Genomic DNA, 18,069 nt, shown 5'->3' on the forward strand with positions numbered 1-18,069 from the left:
TTTTCAGATATGAATTGGAGTTTCAAAGTCCTTTTTCTTTCAACCTTCACAGGATAATAGTCTCTCATGTAGACTTGATTTATCTTTTCCCATAAATTAGAGCACCGGTTCACGGAGGATGATACAAGTTCGGCGACGAGGCAGAGCGATCATTCTGTGCAATGCCTGTCGGGTGCGGTATAAGTCCGGTTTATTGTTGCCGGAATACCGCCCGACATAGATCATTTTTTTATTTTTATTTTTAATTTAGCGACGAATAATGTCTGTCGCTAATCTGTCGCAAATTAGTGACAGAATTAACGACAGTTAAGTTTTTCCGCTAATTAGCGAGCAAAAAATCGCGATGGCCTCTATCTATCGCTAATCCGTCGCTAAACAGTTTAGCGACGGCTTAGCGACGGATTAACGATGGATATAAGTCGTCGCTAATCCACGATTTTCTTGTAGTGTTAGTTCAAAAAACTATAAATTTTGAGTCAAACAAGAATATATTCTAGTGCATTTTATATGCTTAGTGGCATAGTCACAAACCCCATTTTCAGCAAAATATATGCAAGGAAAAATCACCTGATATTTTCAAAATATGGATTTTCTTGAGAAACTAGCAGCGCGCATATATATATATATATATATATATATATATATATATATATATGTGTGTGTGTGTGTGTGTGTGTTGTTACTTAGATCTAAGTTCCAAAAGCAAAATCTAACCATTGGATCATACTTAGCATATTCCATTTAATATTTGCATGTGTTAAAGTTTTATACCATTTTCAACCATTTTTTTTTTCATGCATTGTGAGCCATTGATTTTTACCATCTCAAAAATGAAATCCTATGTACTAAACATGATAAAACCTAATATACTAAATAAATCTTGCTAAATACATATGTAAGGTTATATTTATCATTTGGTGGCGAGATCTCTGCAAACAATAGTGTTACCACCATAAGCTATCATGGTACATAACCATCATATATTTTTCCTATATATATAATATATAAATAATAAAAAATTACAAAAAAATATTTTTAGTATGTTAATATCCCATTAAAATTGCATGAGAATATGATATTTCTAATTTTTTCTTGAAAATTGTCACATTTTTAATGTCAAAATAATGACATTAAAAAACATCACATCAAAGTCATGATATTTTCAAAATATCAGTGATATGTGTTAGCTGGTGAAGGATTTTTTTTTTTTATGACAAAGAACCATCGCCAAAGTGTGAAAAAAACTGGGAGCCCCCCCCCCCCCCCCCTCACCTTGCCTTACTTGGCCCACCTCTAAAAGCTATGGATACACCCGTGCCATTTGTCCTTTTAAAAGGGGATGTAGCTCGGATGGTAGAGCACTCGCTTGGCTGGTGAAGGAATTGATTAATGAATTATTTAACTATAGGGCCCAATGAGATTGCTAGATCTCAAGTCGCACTAGGAGGGGTCTCGTGTTCGAATCCAGTTTGGATGTTGGCATTACTGAATCAGATCTAATTAGACTTAAGTTGGACATAGACTCAGAAGAAGAAGCTAAAACTGAATCCAGGTCCAACTAGCTCAAATAGCTAATCAAATATAAGATTTACATGTATTCAGCTGCGGATATCCATATCCATCAGATTCAGATCTGATGTGATACTTTATACCAAATCCAGATCTGTTTAGTAACCCCACTAAATGGTCCGACCCAATTCCAAACAGTTGACATCCTTCCATGATTCCATGGGACTAATTTTCATTACCATGCACGTACCAAACATGCCGTAACTTAGCTTAAGATTGTGAAAAACTATGTCACAGGGAAATGCCATTTCGGTGGTGTATCCCTGGTGACACGAGCGGACACAAAAACAAGGACACCAACCCGTACAGACAATATTTAATATTTTTAATTTTTAAAATAGTATTTTAATAAAAATGTATTTTTTAACATTAAAATATAAAATAGTTTTATTGATTAAAAAATTATGTATCCTTGTATCCTATTTTCCAAAAAAAAAAGAAATTGAACTTGCAAGTTTGACTTGCATCACGCATCCTCCTGTTCACGTGTCTTTGTGATGTACGTGAAAAATAAACAAACATAAAAATTGTTATTGACTCGATTAGATTCAGTCAAAAAATTGACCGAACCAGAGAATCCGATTCACTTGGAAACCAATTCGGATAATGAAACAGCATAAGAGTATCTTTGGTCATTGAATGGGAACCGTAAACCTGATTTATAGGAATATCCCCTTTCCTCTCTACCAGCATTGCAAATATTCTTACTCTCTCTCTCTCTCTCTCTCTCTCTCTCTCTCTCTCAATGGAGACGATGGGCACTCTTAAGGGTTCTCCCATCTTCACTCCCTTCACATTTCCGAAGCTTGTAGCGCCCAAAAACGTCTTCTCCCTTCCAATTTACGAGCACCCATCTCCATCTTTAGCCTTTTCTGCCAGTAGATTCTGTCTATATGCCAAGAAAAAGAATACCCAAATCGAACAATCCATCGTGGTAGAGGATGAGTATGAAGAAGTACGAGATGAGTATGTAGAAGAAGAAGAATTCGTTAGTGGTAAGCATATGGTTTTCTGGAGTTTGTTTATTCATAATTGTTGTTTGTTTGTCAGTTCTTTCGTTTTTAGTAGTTTGGTCTTACAAATATTGTGTTAGTGTTGAACTTGGTCTTGGGACAACTCTATACGATCAATTTGTTCATGAGTTGTATGTTAGAAGCTAGTGTTTCATCTGGGATGGGTGTTCAAAAGTATTGCTAGTCACTCTTCTCCTGTGCCATATAAGAATTTGATTGACCATGAGTCCTTTTTCCTTTGAATATGTTGATTTTGATTCAATTAGTTGGAGAACATTGAATTTGGGATATGATGATTAGTTTGGTGGATTTCTGATGTAGCGATTCAGGAAGATCGTTCCTGAAACCTACAGATTTGATACCCGAGCGCAGCTAGACGCTAATCTATCTAAGAATATCTAGGAAAATGCAGGAAATTAAAAGGAAACGCAAGAAAAAGTGAAATTTAACTGGACATCAGTAGAACTAGAAATTATCTCATCAACTCTGCTCCCTAACTCCTAGGTCTTTCATCTTTTTATAGATGAAAGCTTCTAATCCTAACAAATTACAACTTCTTAATTGGATAAGCACTGCATAATCTTGATAAATCTTCTAAAATCTTATCCTATCATAATGTGGAACTAACATAATGATCCAAAATCCAAATACAAATAGAACCAAATGAGAAAATAGAAAGTGAGACCCAAGTAGACTATGTGGACCCTAATCTATCCCGCTCCACTCCTGCATTAATTTCCCATGCTTGATCCCTCATGAAGGATGCCCCACTTTTTGGTGTCGAATGGGATTTGGCAAGTTAGTAGCGTTAGGATTATGGTTCTGTCATAAATCAGGATAAGTATGCATTGGGGAGACAGTCCGGGTGCTCACCTATGGTTGTAAACATGGACATTAACCATAGAGAGTCCTTTTTTATCTGGGTGTTAGTATATGCTTGAAAACAAGGAGTGACGTGCTTGTGTCATAAACAATATTGTAATAAGTGTATCTTAACATGTATGATAAGGGTCTGAGATACAGATTTTGTCATAATTTATTATATCATGGTGTAAGATACGGGAACAATGAAGAATCTGAAATCTAGAAAGAGAAAAGGAAAAGGAAAAACGGAAAAATCATAAAAAACTATTAAGTGAGGGGTAATGATGCTGCTTGATAATCAAGAAACCAAAATTTAGATATAAAAAATGAGAACCTAGGCATCATTTTCAGAGTATTTGATTATAAAGAAAACGATAAACACATGCAAGAAAAATGTAAATAAATAAGATTAGTTATGGTGCTGGATGGTGAATCCATAATAAGTAAGAATACTATGTTAATTATAATTTTTACATTAGAGATAATTAAATTTTATGAACATAACCATAAAGATGAACAAAAAGTGAAATTCAGGTCACATGAAGAAAATGGGTAATCAAACTATAATGACATCCGATATCAAGATTCAAAGGGTATAATAACTGATGGAGAGAGGTCCTTTTGTTTTTATGGTTTTGCTAACGGAATCAATAGGATCATAATAAAACCTTTTTTTTAAGGAAAAATATTCAGATTGATATGATAAAAGATACAGCGTTAATATCCAATGCAAAAAAAGGTGATGAGTTGTCACCCAAATCAGAGATGCAGCTTACAGATCATCGCAGAAAACCAGGTACGTCAATTCCCATGAAGGAAAGACATAGAAGCAGCTCACGCTTGACCGCTTCAATAAGTATGTAAACACTTATTGGAGTCTCTGAGTGACGGCAGTTGTTCCGGTGGAGCCACACATGTCGCCATAAGATTAGCACAAAACAACGCCATATGTGCAAGAGCTTGGCGCCAAATTGATACATGTGGGGTGCAATAATGTCAGTTTGAAGGTCGCTTGGCGTATTCCAATTAGTTGCAGCACATTGCCAAATCCTTGCCATAGTGACAAATATCGCGAGATTTATGAAAATCTCGCAATAATATCGCGAGATTTATGAAAATCTCGCGAAAATATCGCGAGAAATTGCCTAAAATTTTAAAAGGCAATTTCTCGCGAGATTTTTAAAATATCGCGAGATTTATGAAAAAACATAAATACCACGATTTAAACGCGATATTTACATTTTAAATGGCTATTTATCCCGAAAAAATCATGTATTTTTATTTTAAAATATTTTTTATAAAAAATATTTTTTATATTTTTTAATTAATTTTTTTATTGTTGAGATTTTTCCGAAAAAAATGCAAGATTTATGATTTTTTTCGATTTCTCGCGAGTTTTTGAAAAACGAGAAATTGCCGATAAAAACGTTTGTCACTATGATCCTTGCGAAACACTCCTTGGTAAGAGAACATGACCAAAAAATATGGAAAAGATGATTCTTCATGTATTCGGCAAAACGAACATTGGCTAGGCAAGCTGAAACCTCTTCTTTTGACTTTTTTTCCTTATTAAGCTTGATGTTCCATAGTAAAACCTTATTTATGCAACAAATGTTGCCAAGCGAAAGAAGAATTATAGAAGAATTTCCCATATGGAATTGCCCTTATTTATGTAACTTGTTGCCTTTACAGCAGACATGCATACATAAATAGGACACTAAGTGTAAAACTCACAATTTTTTTATGTTTTACGAGAAATAACATTGAATTAAGCCTAAAATATTATTTGAGATTAAAATGAGAATTTATTTATAATTCAAAAATTTATTATGATTCAAAATAAATTTTCAGTGAAGAATTTATTCTGAATCACGGTTTCGATTTTCAATCAGATTTGAATTTGAATTTGTATTTAATAAATATGTCTCGAATATTATAATTAGATTTGAGTTTGATTCGAATCTAAATTAATACTTAACTGAATGTTAATTCAAGTTTGAAATATATAATAATTTATATATTTTGTTGAATTTTAATTTGAATTTGAAACCTTCGATTGAATCTAGAAATAATACCTGTGAATTCTTTAGGATATTTTTAATGAATAAAATAATAATGATGATGAATTTTACGAGAAAGAAGTATAAAATGTAAATTATTCTAAAATGAAATATAAGAAACATCCTATGAAAAAATAAAGTTGATTCAAGTTGATTTAAGTGAAACTCACATTCAGAATCGAATTTCTGAAAAAGATAAAATTTAATAAAATAACTTATAAATTTTATCAAAATAAAGTCGAATGTGATTTCAGACGAATTTAGGATAACTTGATATATATCTAATGTGAATTCTATAAATTTGAATTTAGTTTGAAATCTAATATACAAAACAAAAATAAAATCAAATATTCAAAACGACAACAGGTTCTGCCGACCCTGGTAGAAATTGTTTTCAAAATGCATTTTTGAGAAAACGATATTTTTAGAAGAGAAACTTCATAATGATAATTTGACTTAAGTATTGTGCTATAGGGTTTTTGGGATTTTAAAAAAAATCTTGAGTATGAGAAAATACCCCTACACGCCCAAGGGTCTCATCAACCCTATTGAGTTTCGAATTTTTCAAAAATTATTTATGAAGAATTTGAATTAACCCCTTAATGAATATTTAAAATAAATAATTTAGATATATGAGAGTTCAAAAATTTATAAATGGAATTTAATGATGTTTAAGCTTAGTTTAAATTTCATTTGTTGACATTTTATATAATTTCACATTTGAATTTTTATAAATTTTTTTTTGAATTTGATTTGAATTAATTTAAAATTTATTTAGTGGAATGAAACTTGTGATTTAACCAAAATTTCTAAACTTTTAGGAGTCCATAGGTGGGCCATCCCATCCTATGTGGCACTCCATTTTAACTTTTAAAAAGATACAATAAAAACAAACTTTAAAATCAAGTTTAAATTAAAATTTACCTAATTCCAAGGCAAGTTTCGAAAAGTCAAAACTTTCTTTATTTCAAATTAAGGCCTTCCATGAGAGGGGCATCCTTTCCTAGATGATTCTAGGGGGGGGGGGGTGAAAATATCTCAAAAAAGAGATAAAGTGTGCGATAAGCACAACACCACCAATGTGCACAAATGCACAAGAACACTTAGAACAAATGTACACGAATGTACAATAAAGAAACTCAAATGCACAAAGGCATACAAAATATAAAGAATTTTATTGAGAAGAATGGAGAACAAAAGCTCCAAGAAGTGAAGTTTTACAAAGGGGGAACTCCCCTATTTATAAGAAGCAAGGAGCCTTGGAGGGGCTCCACTAGCTGTTGGAGCCCCTCCAACGGTTAGAATTCTAACCGTTGGAGAGGCTCAACAACTAGTGTTGAGCCCCCTCCAAGTTGACTTTGAGTCAACAAAAAGAAAAAAAAAAAATGAAGAGAAAAAAAGAAGTAGAAATACAAAAAATATTACAACATATTCATAATTATGAATATGCGCAAAAGGAAAGGAAATGACTAAAATACCCTTGCGGGTTTTACGAGAAAAAAAGGAAACATATATATTTACATATATATATAAAGATAGATACATATACATATATACATCATGTATATATGTATATGTATCTCTCTTTATATATATATGTAAATATTTACATAAGAGAGATACATTTTAAGAGGGGGGGGGGGTGGCTGGATTAAAAAGAATAATAGCAAATATGGAAAAAAGGAAAGAAAAAGAATAAACATTGACTAGTCAACTTGCTTGCCAAGCAAGCAAGTTGACATTTTCAACTTAAAAAGGGGTTTGGACCATATAGGTAGGGGGTTCTATGCTCTACTTGTAGAACAGAATTCGTGGGCACGAATTCCATCGATTTTTCATAAGTATAGACCCTAAACTATGCCTCCCACACGTGGGTTGGGCTTAGGGCTATCAAAGTATGCGATTAAAAGGGGTTTTCGCCCCTCTAAAAATCATATTCTCCTAAAAACCGATTTCTCATAAAATAAACCGTAAAAAATTTGAAATACATGAGTTATCTAGTTATTTTTCTACAAATTTCGATTTAGGTTAGTAGATCATGTTAATATAGATGTTCTGTAAAAATTTGAATTATTTCTATGGTCGAATTCTTTAGAAATTTTGTATTTTGTGTTGTCAGGTTTCTAAGAAAAAAATTTGGTAAATTTAGTAAAAACCATGATATGTCTAATTAGTTTCATGCAAAATTTAATTGTAAATTGTAGTGTATGTGCATACTGATATTTTGAAATTATTGCATGATTTTTTGAATTTTTATTCGTAGAAAAATTGCGTGATTTACTTATGTTATTGTGAAATTTACCAAAATTATTTCTGAGAAAATAAGCCCTATGAGAGTCGGGTCTATTTCTGGCCAAACAGCTACGCAAATAAGATTTGTCCATTGTAGTATATTTTAGTTTAGTGTATTTAAAATTTCATAACTTTTTTTGCTTAGTTTGTGTATAAAAAATCGAAAATATGAATTCGAGTGACCCGTTTTGGCCCACCCGAATGTATATACCCGATATTACTGGTTTTTGGCCTGACATCCGATCGGTAAATCGTTTGTATCTCCCTCGTCCGAAGGAGTTTAGAAAGCTAACAAAATTTTACATCTACTATAAAATTTTGAGCTATGTTGATGGACTGTGCACTGTTATGTGACAGTCGGAATAAAAAAGTATCGGTCTACACCAAAACGTTTGTAACTCCCTCATACAGATGATTTTTTACGGAATTGTTTGCGGCATTAGAAAGCTGATAAAATTTCTTACAAACTTTGAAAAATTCAGCTCTGACCATCAACTGAATTTTTTTTTGCAGTCTCTGTAAGAGCCGGACAAAGTTGAGTTTTTACGAGATAGGAATCTGGTTTCAATCTCAGCTAGTTATTTGTTTCAAAACTATACGTATGAATGCATGATGTTTCGAATGGATATTTATCTGCTATGAACTGTTATGAGTATGGGTTTGCTGCAGGAAATTGAAGTGTCCACTCTTGGGACACTAATTGATAAAAATATTAAGGCACAAGCGTGCCTGTGGCCTATATTGAGTGGTTGGACCAAAGTGTCCATTATGTGTAATGAATGTGAATGTCGTATATTAATGAACATGCTGCAAATCCTTACGTATGACTGTCATGTACATGATATGAATGATGTGAATGAATGGATGCATCTAGTGTCTAAAGAAACTTCATTTCCTTGTCACGCATTCATGCACAATTTTGAAAGGAATGAAACACGTGCTATGTTCTCGAACCAAAGGTTTCGAAAATGCATCCTTAGGCCCTAAAGTGGCTGAATTTATTGAATGAGATTGCTAAATGGATACTGCATGTAAACAAATAACTAAAGGTTAAACATGTGACATTAAATGACTGATACTCACTAAGAGAAGGTGAGTGATACTAATCTGGCTTTGTGGGTATTGTTTTAAGTATGAAAGGTTACCCCTCCCCAACCACGAAGATAGGGGAACCCTCCACATTAGACTACAACGTTGAGGATATAAAATCTCATGAGTAAAGTCCGATGCATCAGGATGGTAGTGTGAGAACTTTTCTCGCTCTTTGCATCCCTTATTTGGCACCGGTGAATGGTACCTGGCCAGGATAAAAGCTATTCCTTGATTGAAAACACTACCTGCACCCCGACCTTGACCTAGGACTTCTGCTTGTGTTTGTACCCATAGAGTTCTGTTAAAAACTGTAACCTAAATGATTGTGCATTAGATAGGCATGACATGCATCATATAAGAAAGAAAAGATAATTAAAGATAAGAATTAATTCATGCATATGAATGACTTTTGCATTGGTAAGTACATGTATTTTACTTGCTTAAGTTTGAATGAATAATGCATATTTGTTATTTTTTTAATAGAATGCTTACTTGAAATGTTGAAATGTGTGTTGAATTCTTCTATATTTAATTTGATTAGGTGTATGAAAAGTTTGATGAAATTCCTGCTTACGTATTTTGATTCACTTGTTTAGCATAACTCTATCCTACTGAGACAATGTTTGTCTGACCCTATGAATTTTAATATTTTCAGAAAGTGAGTGAACTCATGTGTGATGGCGTGAGGTTGCGACATGAACCAAGCCATACCTTTCTCAAACCTCCGACATTTTGGATTGAGAGCAATTCTAATTGCTCCTGACTCTAATATTTTTAATTCATTTGTTAATTGGATGTTTGTAATTAATTTTGGGCAATTATGGATTGTTAAATTCAATTTATGAATGCTTTATTTCCAATTTGAATGTTGTATGGTTATAAATGTATATAAGAAGTAGCACGCTAAGTTTTGGTCCTGATAGATTTTTTCGTTGTTATTTTGCTAAAATGATTAAAAGTATTTAACTTTTTTTTTGCCATTTTTAGGATTTAAAAATTGAAGTGTTACACTAAGTCATGTTAGTTCCTTATATGTTGGATTTGGGTTTTAGATCCAGATCCAGTTAATATTATCTCTTAATAACTTCCCTCAAGTTGTGCATGGTAATAATCACTATGGACAACTTGTACTTCGAGTACCAAAACCATTGCTTTGTCAAACCTGTCACTCCCAACTCATTGGCTTAGAAAACCAAATAGCAGATCTCTTCACAAAAGGCTTGACGGTTTTGGTACTTAAAGTCCAAGTTGTCCATATTGATTACCATGCATAACTTAAGGGAGGCTATTAAGAGATAACATTAGCTGGATTTGGATATTAAATCTAGATCCATATTTAATATCTAGATCCATCATATAGGGAACGGACCAGAGTTACCAGTCGAGGAAGCGGGAGCAGGAAGCAAGGCACTTTCAAAAATTTAGGAAGCGGGGAAGTGGGGGACCACTTAGAAGAAAATTATGAACCGTCTCGGAAGCGACCTAGGAAGCGAACCAGAAGCGAGGGGGAAGCGAAAAAAATGAAAAAATGGAGAAGCGTGGGGGAAGTGCGCTTCCCATAAATGAGAAGCGCGTTTCCCATAAATGGGAAGTGTGTTTCCCATAAATGGGAAGCGCATTTCCCATAAAAGGGGGACGCTTCCCCACGCGTTTCGGAAGCGCGACGTTTCGTGCTTCTGAAGCGTGTATCGGGGAACCGCGCTTCCCCATATGCCTAGGCGCTTCTGGTAACTCCGGAACAGACATTACTTAGTGTTTTATTTATATATGATTGTCTACTGCAGAGGCAGCGAGTTGCTTTGTCTATTGCAAAGGCAGAATATATGGTTATGACTCGGGCTACTGCTGAAATCATATGGATTAGATGGCTCCTGAAAGAGCTGGGAGTGAGTCCCGGAGAAGACACTTCTATACTGTGACAATATGAGTGCTATTCATATTGCCAAGAATCCCGAGTTTCATGAGTGAACGAAATATACTGAGATTGATTGTCACTTCACCAGAAGCGCCTGTGGATGGAGATATAGCTCTAGAGCATGTTGGCACAAAAGAGAAAATTGCAGCTGATTTTACTAAGAGTTTAACCCCATTACACTTTCAATCATTTCTTTTCAAACTTTGGATGATTCCTCTTGCATCATCTCAAGTTTGAGGGGGAGTGTTGAACAATGTAATATAGTGGCATCAAGCGTGTCACTAGCTATTTGTACTACCCCCACTAAGTGTGCATATCATTATTCTTTAGAGGTATTTATGTAATCTATAAGTAGGATGTAGTCAACTGTTTTTGTCATTTAGTGGAGTAGAGGGGATCAACCCCTATGTGTTGTATCTTTTTCAGTTTTCTTGCTAATGAAGTTTGGTGTTCCTCTTATTTCTTCTTGCCTCTTTCTTGTTCATCCATGTGCATGAAATCTTGAATAGCATGCACGCATGCAGGTGGTGCACACATGCACATATACCCACATATATCATGTTCTGGAAGCAAGCATTCAAGGAAGTGATTTTTCTGAGGCACTATTGGAAATTCTAGTAGTGGTGTTTGAAGTTATTCCACATAATCTTGTTTTTCAACATAGATTATGTATTTACTAAACACAACAATCTCATTACTTCTGCTAGTTGAATATAAAAAGAAAAGAAAAAAGCAAGCAATTCAATGTGTGACTGCTTTGTTTTTTTATTTGGTGGGATATGCTTCTCAATCTTGATTCTTCTGTATCACCTTCAATTGGTTTCTTTATCCTGCATGCTCCTATGTTGGCCTCAGGCTCTGTGAATTGATGAAATTATTGGTAGACGTGTCTGTGTTAGACCAGGATTTTATTGTGATAAGTTTTGTTGTAACTGCTTAGATGTTCATATACAGTTTGGCCTTGTATCATGCAGTATCAGGCAGACCATTTGTTTGGGGGTCAAATGTTGCATTTCCTTATGTATCATATAATGTTGGGCTGCTTCCTTATTCCTTTTTTTTTACTTGGAGAAACCACCCCAGGATCGTAGACCTAGTTGTGCTGGCTCTGCCTGCCGTACTTACGGTCGCTGTCCTGGCGGTGTAAAACTCCGAGGGCTTACCCCTTGCCCCCAGGGAGTCACCATGCTTTGGCTTGCGCAGGGGGTGACGCTGCTTTCTTATTCCTGCAACTCAATTTTAAAGGGATTTACTTTGTATTTGCTACTTTTAAAATACTTTGTTTTAGTTCAATGCAAAATCATTAGTATTGGGATTTCTGGCAGACATGACATCCTTCTTTGATGTAGGTATCTTTTCAGAAGATGATGATGTTTTCAACTTTGAGGAGGATGCTGAACCATCTGTAAGTTATTTAATATTTAGTTGCATTACCAAAGTCGGCAAAGTTTAGCTTTTAGTGAACCTCAAAGTTTGCTTCATTTTTAAGGTGGGGGATGGAGTTGGAGGTGGTGGGATTGTCATTGGTGATGCACAGTGGGAAAAAGAAGCATTGTCTATAGCAAAAGAGGTTGTGCTTTCATTTGACGGTGACTTGCAAATATATGCTTTTAAGACATCCCCCAATTTATTAATTCAAGTAAGAATCGAGAGACTAACTAATAAGTAAGTATCCTTCTCTGTATCTAACCAGCATATGCACTTTTTTTTATATTTACATGGAGAAACCGCCCCCAGGATCAGAGACCGAGCCACGCTGGCTCTGCCTGTCGTACTTATGATCACTGTCTTGGAAGTGTAAAACTACGTGGGCTTACCCCTTGCCCCCAGGGAGTCACCACGCTTTGGCTTGCGCAAGGAGTGACACCCATGGGATTTGAACCTAGACCGCCTGCTTGGTGCCCTAGGCCCCATCACACTATGCCAAACCCCTTTGGGGCAGCATATGCACTTACATGTCTTTATTCTGGATATCTAGTTATATCAACTTATCATTCATTCTAGACACAATTCATGATGCAATGTTTTATATATTAACCAGTGGTTTCTTTTTACTAGCTACAACTTCAGGACTAAGTCACATGTTGACACCCGAGTTATGCCTATTTCATGTTCAAGTGCTTGAAGTATCAAAAACTCAAATAACAGCCTGACTTTTCCAGGAAATAGCTCAAACAGGTGCTTCTGTTCATGTCTGCTAATGGAACTAAGCTTGTTGGTTAACTACCCTCTAGTTGATTAAAAAAATGACAATCTTATTCTATCATTTTTTCTCTCCTCCAAACTCCATGAGTACCCAAACTAGCTGGTTATTTTCTATCATGAGGGGTTTACTTCTATCATGAATTTCCATATGGCCTTCTCTTGCAATCTTTTCATGTGGACAAATTGAAACTTCATGGACAAGGATGTGCAATAACTTCTCTGCTATATGATTATGCTGAAGTGTGTATTTCTTTGATACTGCTTCCTGTAGGTCTGGTTCTCCTAGTATGGATGACATTGAAGCTTTTTCTTCTGCATATAGAGCACGTCTGGACGATGCTGAGCGCACTGGAGCTGTTCCAGAAAATATATCTCTAGAGGTAGTTTCTGTACCATTAACTTTGGTAATCATTTCATGATCTGCTAGGTTAAACTCTTTTGTCTACGTTCTTGGTGCTTAAGGTTTTTTATGATTCATTTTTGCTGGTTAGGAATAGAATAGTAAGTTTTTTTCTTGTTTAGAAGATTGATTGCAAACTAGAGATTGAAATATATGGAAGTATTTTCTCGATAGTGTAGATAATACACCTTGAATTTAATAAAGCAACAATTTAAGAATGACAAAAACAATCCAGAATCTTTTGCCTCTAAAATTTCAGAAAAATGGTTTAAGTTATGTAAACTGCATTTATTTCTCCTTGGATTTAGGCCCTCTTAAGTCTGACAACTTCGTTTAGCCAAGTACAATTGTTTCTCTCTTATATACTCCCATCAAACTGATTCTCTCTTGGTGATGGGAACACTAGCCAAGGAGACAAGTGGGAAAACTTGGTATAACTCAAGGGAAGCTAGATTGAAGGAAGTGATTGTATGCTGAGCTAAGAAACTTTGTTGGTGTCATCTTGGCTCTGTCTTTCTCTCTTGGCCTGAGAATAGTCAAATTTTGTTACCTAGTGATCATCTGCTTGTTATAATAAATTTTCTTCTTTTTGCAGAAAAAGAAGAAAATTAATGTGCTATAGCAAATGCACTCAATTTTAGAAAAGTCATATCGGATGATAGGATGCAAGGTCCTTGTTTTTTCCCTCCCATAAGCAGTATTAGGTTCTTTTTTCTTCTCGTGTTCTACTGGAAAATATGAATCATCTCTCTTCCCTCTTTCTCTGCTTTTCAGCAACTGTCTCCAATTTTTAATAGGCAAGAAGCACACACGAATGATCAGAAGGCCATTTTCTAAATAGTTTTTATATTTTGTCATGCCCCACTGCAGCAAAAACATAGTGCTGGTGGTTGCTGGACTATTTTTTTAATGGTTTTTGTTGTAGCTACTGGTTCCATAAAGCACACATATACATGAAATCTAGCAATTGCATGCAAATATATTTTGGCATGTCTAACTGCAGAAAAAACAGTGTTGGTGATTGCTGGACTATTTTTTTCCAATGGTTTTGGTTGTTGCTACTGGTTCCACAAAGTAGGGCTGCACAACGAGCCCAGCTAGCTCGGACTCAACCCGTTTAAGTTCAGTTCGAACTCGTGTGAGAAAATAAATGAGCCAAGCTTGAACAAGGGTTGAAGCTCAGTTCATATAAATGAGCCCAGCTTGAACAGGTGATCAAGCTCGGTTAAGCCCGATTAGGCTCAGTTCCTTTAGTTATATGGAGATCAGTTTTCTATGTATATATTCTCTTAAGTAATGAAACAACAAAATAGGTGTTGCCTCTATGATTTACCCGCTGGCCAGTTACTCAGGAGATGGAAAGTTTGAATCCCATCCTTCATGTTGTTTAAAAAAAAAATTATATTGGAGTAGCCAGCTCAAGCCGAATCTATTCTAGCTCAAGCTCGACTCAAGATGGTTATAGACAGAGGGTGTTCAAGCTTGGCTCGAGCTTGAACACCCAAAATTTTTATAACAAGCCGAGCCAGCCCATGCTTCGAACCCAGCTCATTTGCAGCCCTACCACAAAGCACACATATACATGAAATCTAGCAATTACATACAAATCTTTACTTGAACAGCACTGGATCTTCAGGTATCCTCACCCGGCGTTGAAAGGTTGGTTCGAATTCCAGAAGAGTTGGATCGGTTCAAGGAATTACCAATGTATGTCAAATATATGAGTGAGGCACCTGGAACCAGCTCCACGATAGAGCAGGATGGTGTATTCAACCTTGACTCTGTTGAGTATGAAACAAGATTTTGCACTTGGCGCATAGCAAACATAAGAAAAAATCGAGAGAAGTTGGGGAAGGGCAGGTCATTAAGCAAAAAGCAGAAAGAGTGGCGGCTACGGATACCTTTTGACTCGCTACGGATCGTCAGATTGTCTTCTGACTTTTGAAGAATGGTGGGTTATCTTTTGATTCTTTCACTTTTCCAACTTATAATGTCCCACATGATTTTGTTTGACCGGGAATAAATGTCAATTTAGTACAGGATTGAATCATTATTTGAAATGAGGCTCTGTTTGGAAACTGCCTCTTGCGGATGAAAAAGTGTATTGCATAATGGTCATGGATTTAGCAAATCCTAAGAGTCATCTGGGAGCAAACTTTAGAATTGACTAGGGATTCTCCCACTTCCATGGTCATGTTGTTTGGGATGCAGTTTTTACCCTCATAAATGTACTGAAAAGGTCACTAGAAAGTCACCGGTGTGACCATCGGAAGTGACACTGGTGTAGCATTTGGTAATTATCAGCTCACCCTGGTAGTTTTTCCCGTTTTTTCTGGCTTCCAAACAGTTATGAAGTGAGGATTACGCACCGCTGGGTGACCTCCGATGGTCATTTTCCAAACAGATGGTCACTTTCCAAAAAGACCGTTCATTTGATTTTTAAAAGTACTTGCTGGAGACAGGAAGTAGGATATGTGTGTGCACATGCATGGGTGCATGTTTTCGCAGTCATATTTGTTTGTGTTGAAATACTGTTAGATTGGCAGTACAAGATGCCGATTAATGGCTTTCTGGAGAGTGTGGGATTGCTCATTGTGAAGTTCTGCATGGTAGTACTTTTGTGGACAGTTGATCTAGTGACGTTCTTGCACACATATTAATGCATAATTCCAAGGATTGAGTGTTTCTTTAGGCAGGGTTGTAATCATTTATATTCTAGAAAATGATTTATGGAGAATAAACTTGCTCATGCTGACAACAAGAGTGCTTTTTGTACTGAAAGCTGGTTACACGAAACACAACTATGACTAAGAATGCAGTACTAGAAGCAATCAGGCATATTGCGGCGCAGAGCTTTTTGTACTGAAAGCTGGGTTCATATTAAGATGCTCTTGCACCTCTTGCAGGTGTTGTGGTTCCAATATTCAGGAGTCATACTAGATAAAAGAAGATGACCAACTATTACCTCAATGCTGGCTGAGCATCACTGCGCAAAGTTAATTGTCGTTGGGTGTCTCTAACTTGTAAATTCATTGATTAGTTGGTTGTTCAGTTTTATGAAGTATTAAAACCACTAGTTGGGTACTCACCAATGTTGTCAGTATCGTACTGGGCCTTGAATCTTTTTGAAAATTATTCAGGTGAATTGGCCAATTCCAATTCAGAGCTGAATCAAACTGAAGCAACCAACTTTCAACCAAAAAATAACACACCACAAAAATATTAAAATAATATTTAAATTATTTAGAAATATATAAAAATATTTATAACCATTTTTAAAATTTTTGAAAAATAAACTGAATCAGCCTTGTACCTTATTGATTTCTCGCTTATACGATAGTAAGATACTAATCGGCTGATTCAGGCTGATTGGCATCGATACTGACAACACTGCTATTCACTGAAAAAAAGACCACCAGTTGTATCAATAGTAAGAACATCGGTCGGGGAATGACCCCCTTTGCGAAAACTGCATGTGTGACACACACACACACACACACACACACACACACACACACACACACAAACATATAACTTGTGAATTCAGATATATGATTACTTAATGTGAACATTTTGAAAAACCATTGGTTGTTTCAATTCTGAAATTGCCTACTGTTTGAGTACTTCGCTGCTCAGGATTGCTTGACTATTGTTGTTTGACATTTACATCGTGCAACGCCCACCAGTAAGCAGGAATGAACATCCTTGGACTTCATATAAATAGTTTATGCCCATGTTTTCTTCTTCACCAGGATTATGCCACCATTAAGGCTCTGTTTGGGAGCCGGTGGCTGGAATGATATGGGAGGGGGGTTGCTATCCGCAGATTTCACAACCTCCTCCTGCAGATGTTAAAATCCACCGTTTGGAGGGCTATCACCCCTCTCGTCTCCACTCCGATCTCCCGCTCTCGTCCCAACTCCGCAACACCAACCAGCAGAGACCGATGGGGATTTCACAAATCCCGGTTGCCGCTCTCAAAGCGGGTTCCCAAACAGAGCCTAAATAGGGTTACTGTCTTCTATTCAAATGCCACATTATGAGTTGAGGAATCTAAGCTCATGGGTCAGTTACCAAATAGCAGCATAGGTGTATCCCGTGTTGTATTGATCAGTCACTTTTTTAGCACTGTGCATGGCTGAAAGAATTAGGTTCCTATTCAGCCAACGCCATCTTAATGCTATGTAGCATCTCTCTCTCTCTCTCCTATTACTAGACCGAGCAAATATTATTCTGTTATTTTTTGTTTCTTTTGGCAAATCTAACTTTACAGATGTGATCTACATGGTGTGTCTAGTGGGATTGGCGTTCTGGTCTTCAGATTTTAATGTGTGATTAGGGTTTTGCGAAAAATATATCAATATTTTTTATTTAAAAAATAATTTTTTTTAATTGAGAAAACATGATCCAAGGGTCAATTCCTATCAAATCAACTATTTTCAACACATGAGACATGGATATGTGAAAACATAGTATATTTTGGTTAAAAAAAAACTTGATCTGAATGTCAATTCCTATCAAATGGACTATCCAAACACGTCAGCAAGGAAATATTTAAAAAAATGGAAATGTTTGTCTACATGAAATTGGTTCACATGAAACAGTTTCGTAAACACTTCAAAAAACATAATTTTTCCTTAATCTAAACCTGCAGATGTG

At 35.7% G+C, this 18,069-nt stretch overlaps 1 protein-coding gene across 2 annotated transcripts; it reads left to right on the top strand.

The window, feature by feature from the left end:
* Window positions 1-2,217: 2,217 nt before the first annotated feature.
* Window positions 2,218-16,099, top strand: LOC149817280 (uncharacterized). Of its 2 annotated transcripts, XM_089987174.1 has the most exons (6): window positions 2,221-2,564; window positions 12,155-12,210; window positions 12,295-12,470; window positions 13,282-13,390; window positions 14,006-14,080; window positions 14,185-14,388. In XM_089987174.1, exons 1-5 carry the CDS (start codon window positions 2,315-2,317, stop codon window positions 14,030-14,032), a joined length of 618 nt encoding a protein of 205 aa, XP_089843300.1. In that variant the 5' UTR covers window positions 2,221-2,314; the 3' UTR covers window positions 14,033-14,080; window positions 14,185-14,388. The 2 variants fall into 2 exon arrangements, with proteins under 2 accessions (XP_089843299.1, XP_089843300.1); XM_089987173.1 differs by lacking the exons at window positions 14,006-14,080; window positions 14,185-14,388 and adding an exon at window positions 15,047-16,099 and having other exon boundaries at window positions 2,218-2,564.
* The last annotated feature ends 1,970 nt before the right edge of the window (window positions 16,100-18,069 follow it).

This window comes from Nuphar pumila, chromosome 14 (assembly GCF_984573655.1).
Source record: "Nuphar pumila chromosome 14, dmNupPumi1.hap1.1, whole genome shotgun sequence".
Taxonomy (NCBI): domain Eukaryota; kingdom Viridiplantae; phylum Streptophyta; class Magnoliopsida; order Nymphaeales; family Nymphaeaceae; genus Nuphar; species Nuphar pumila.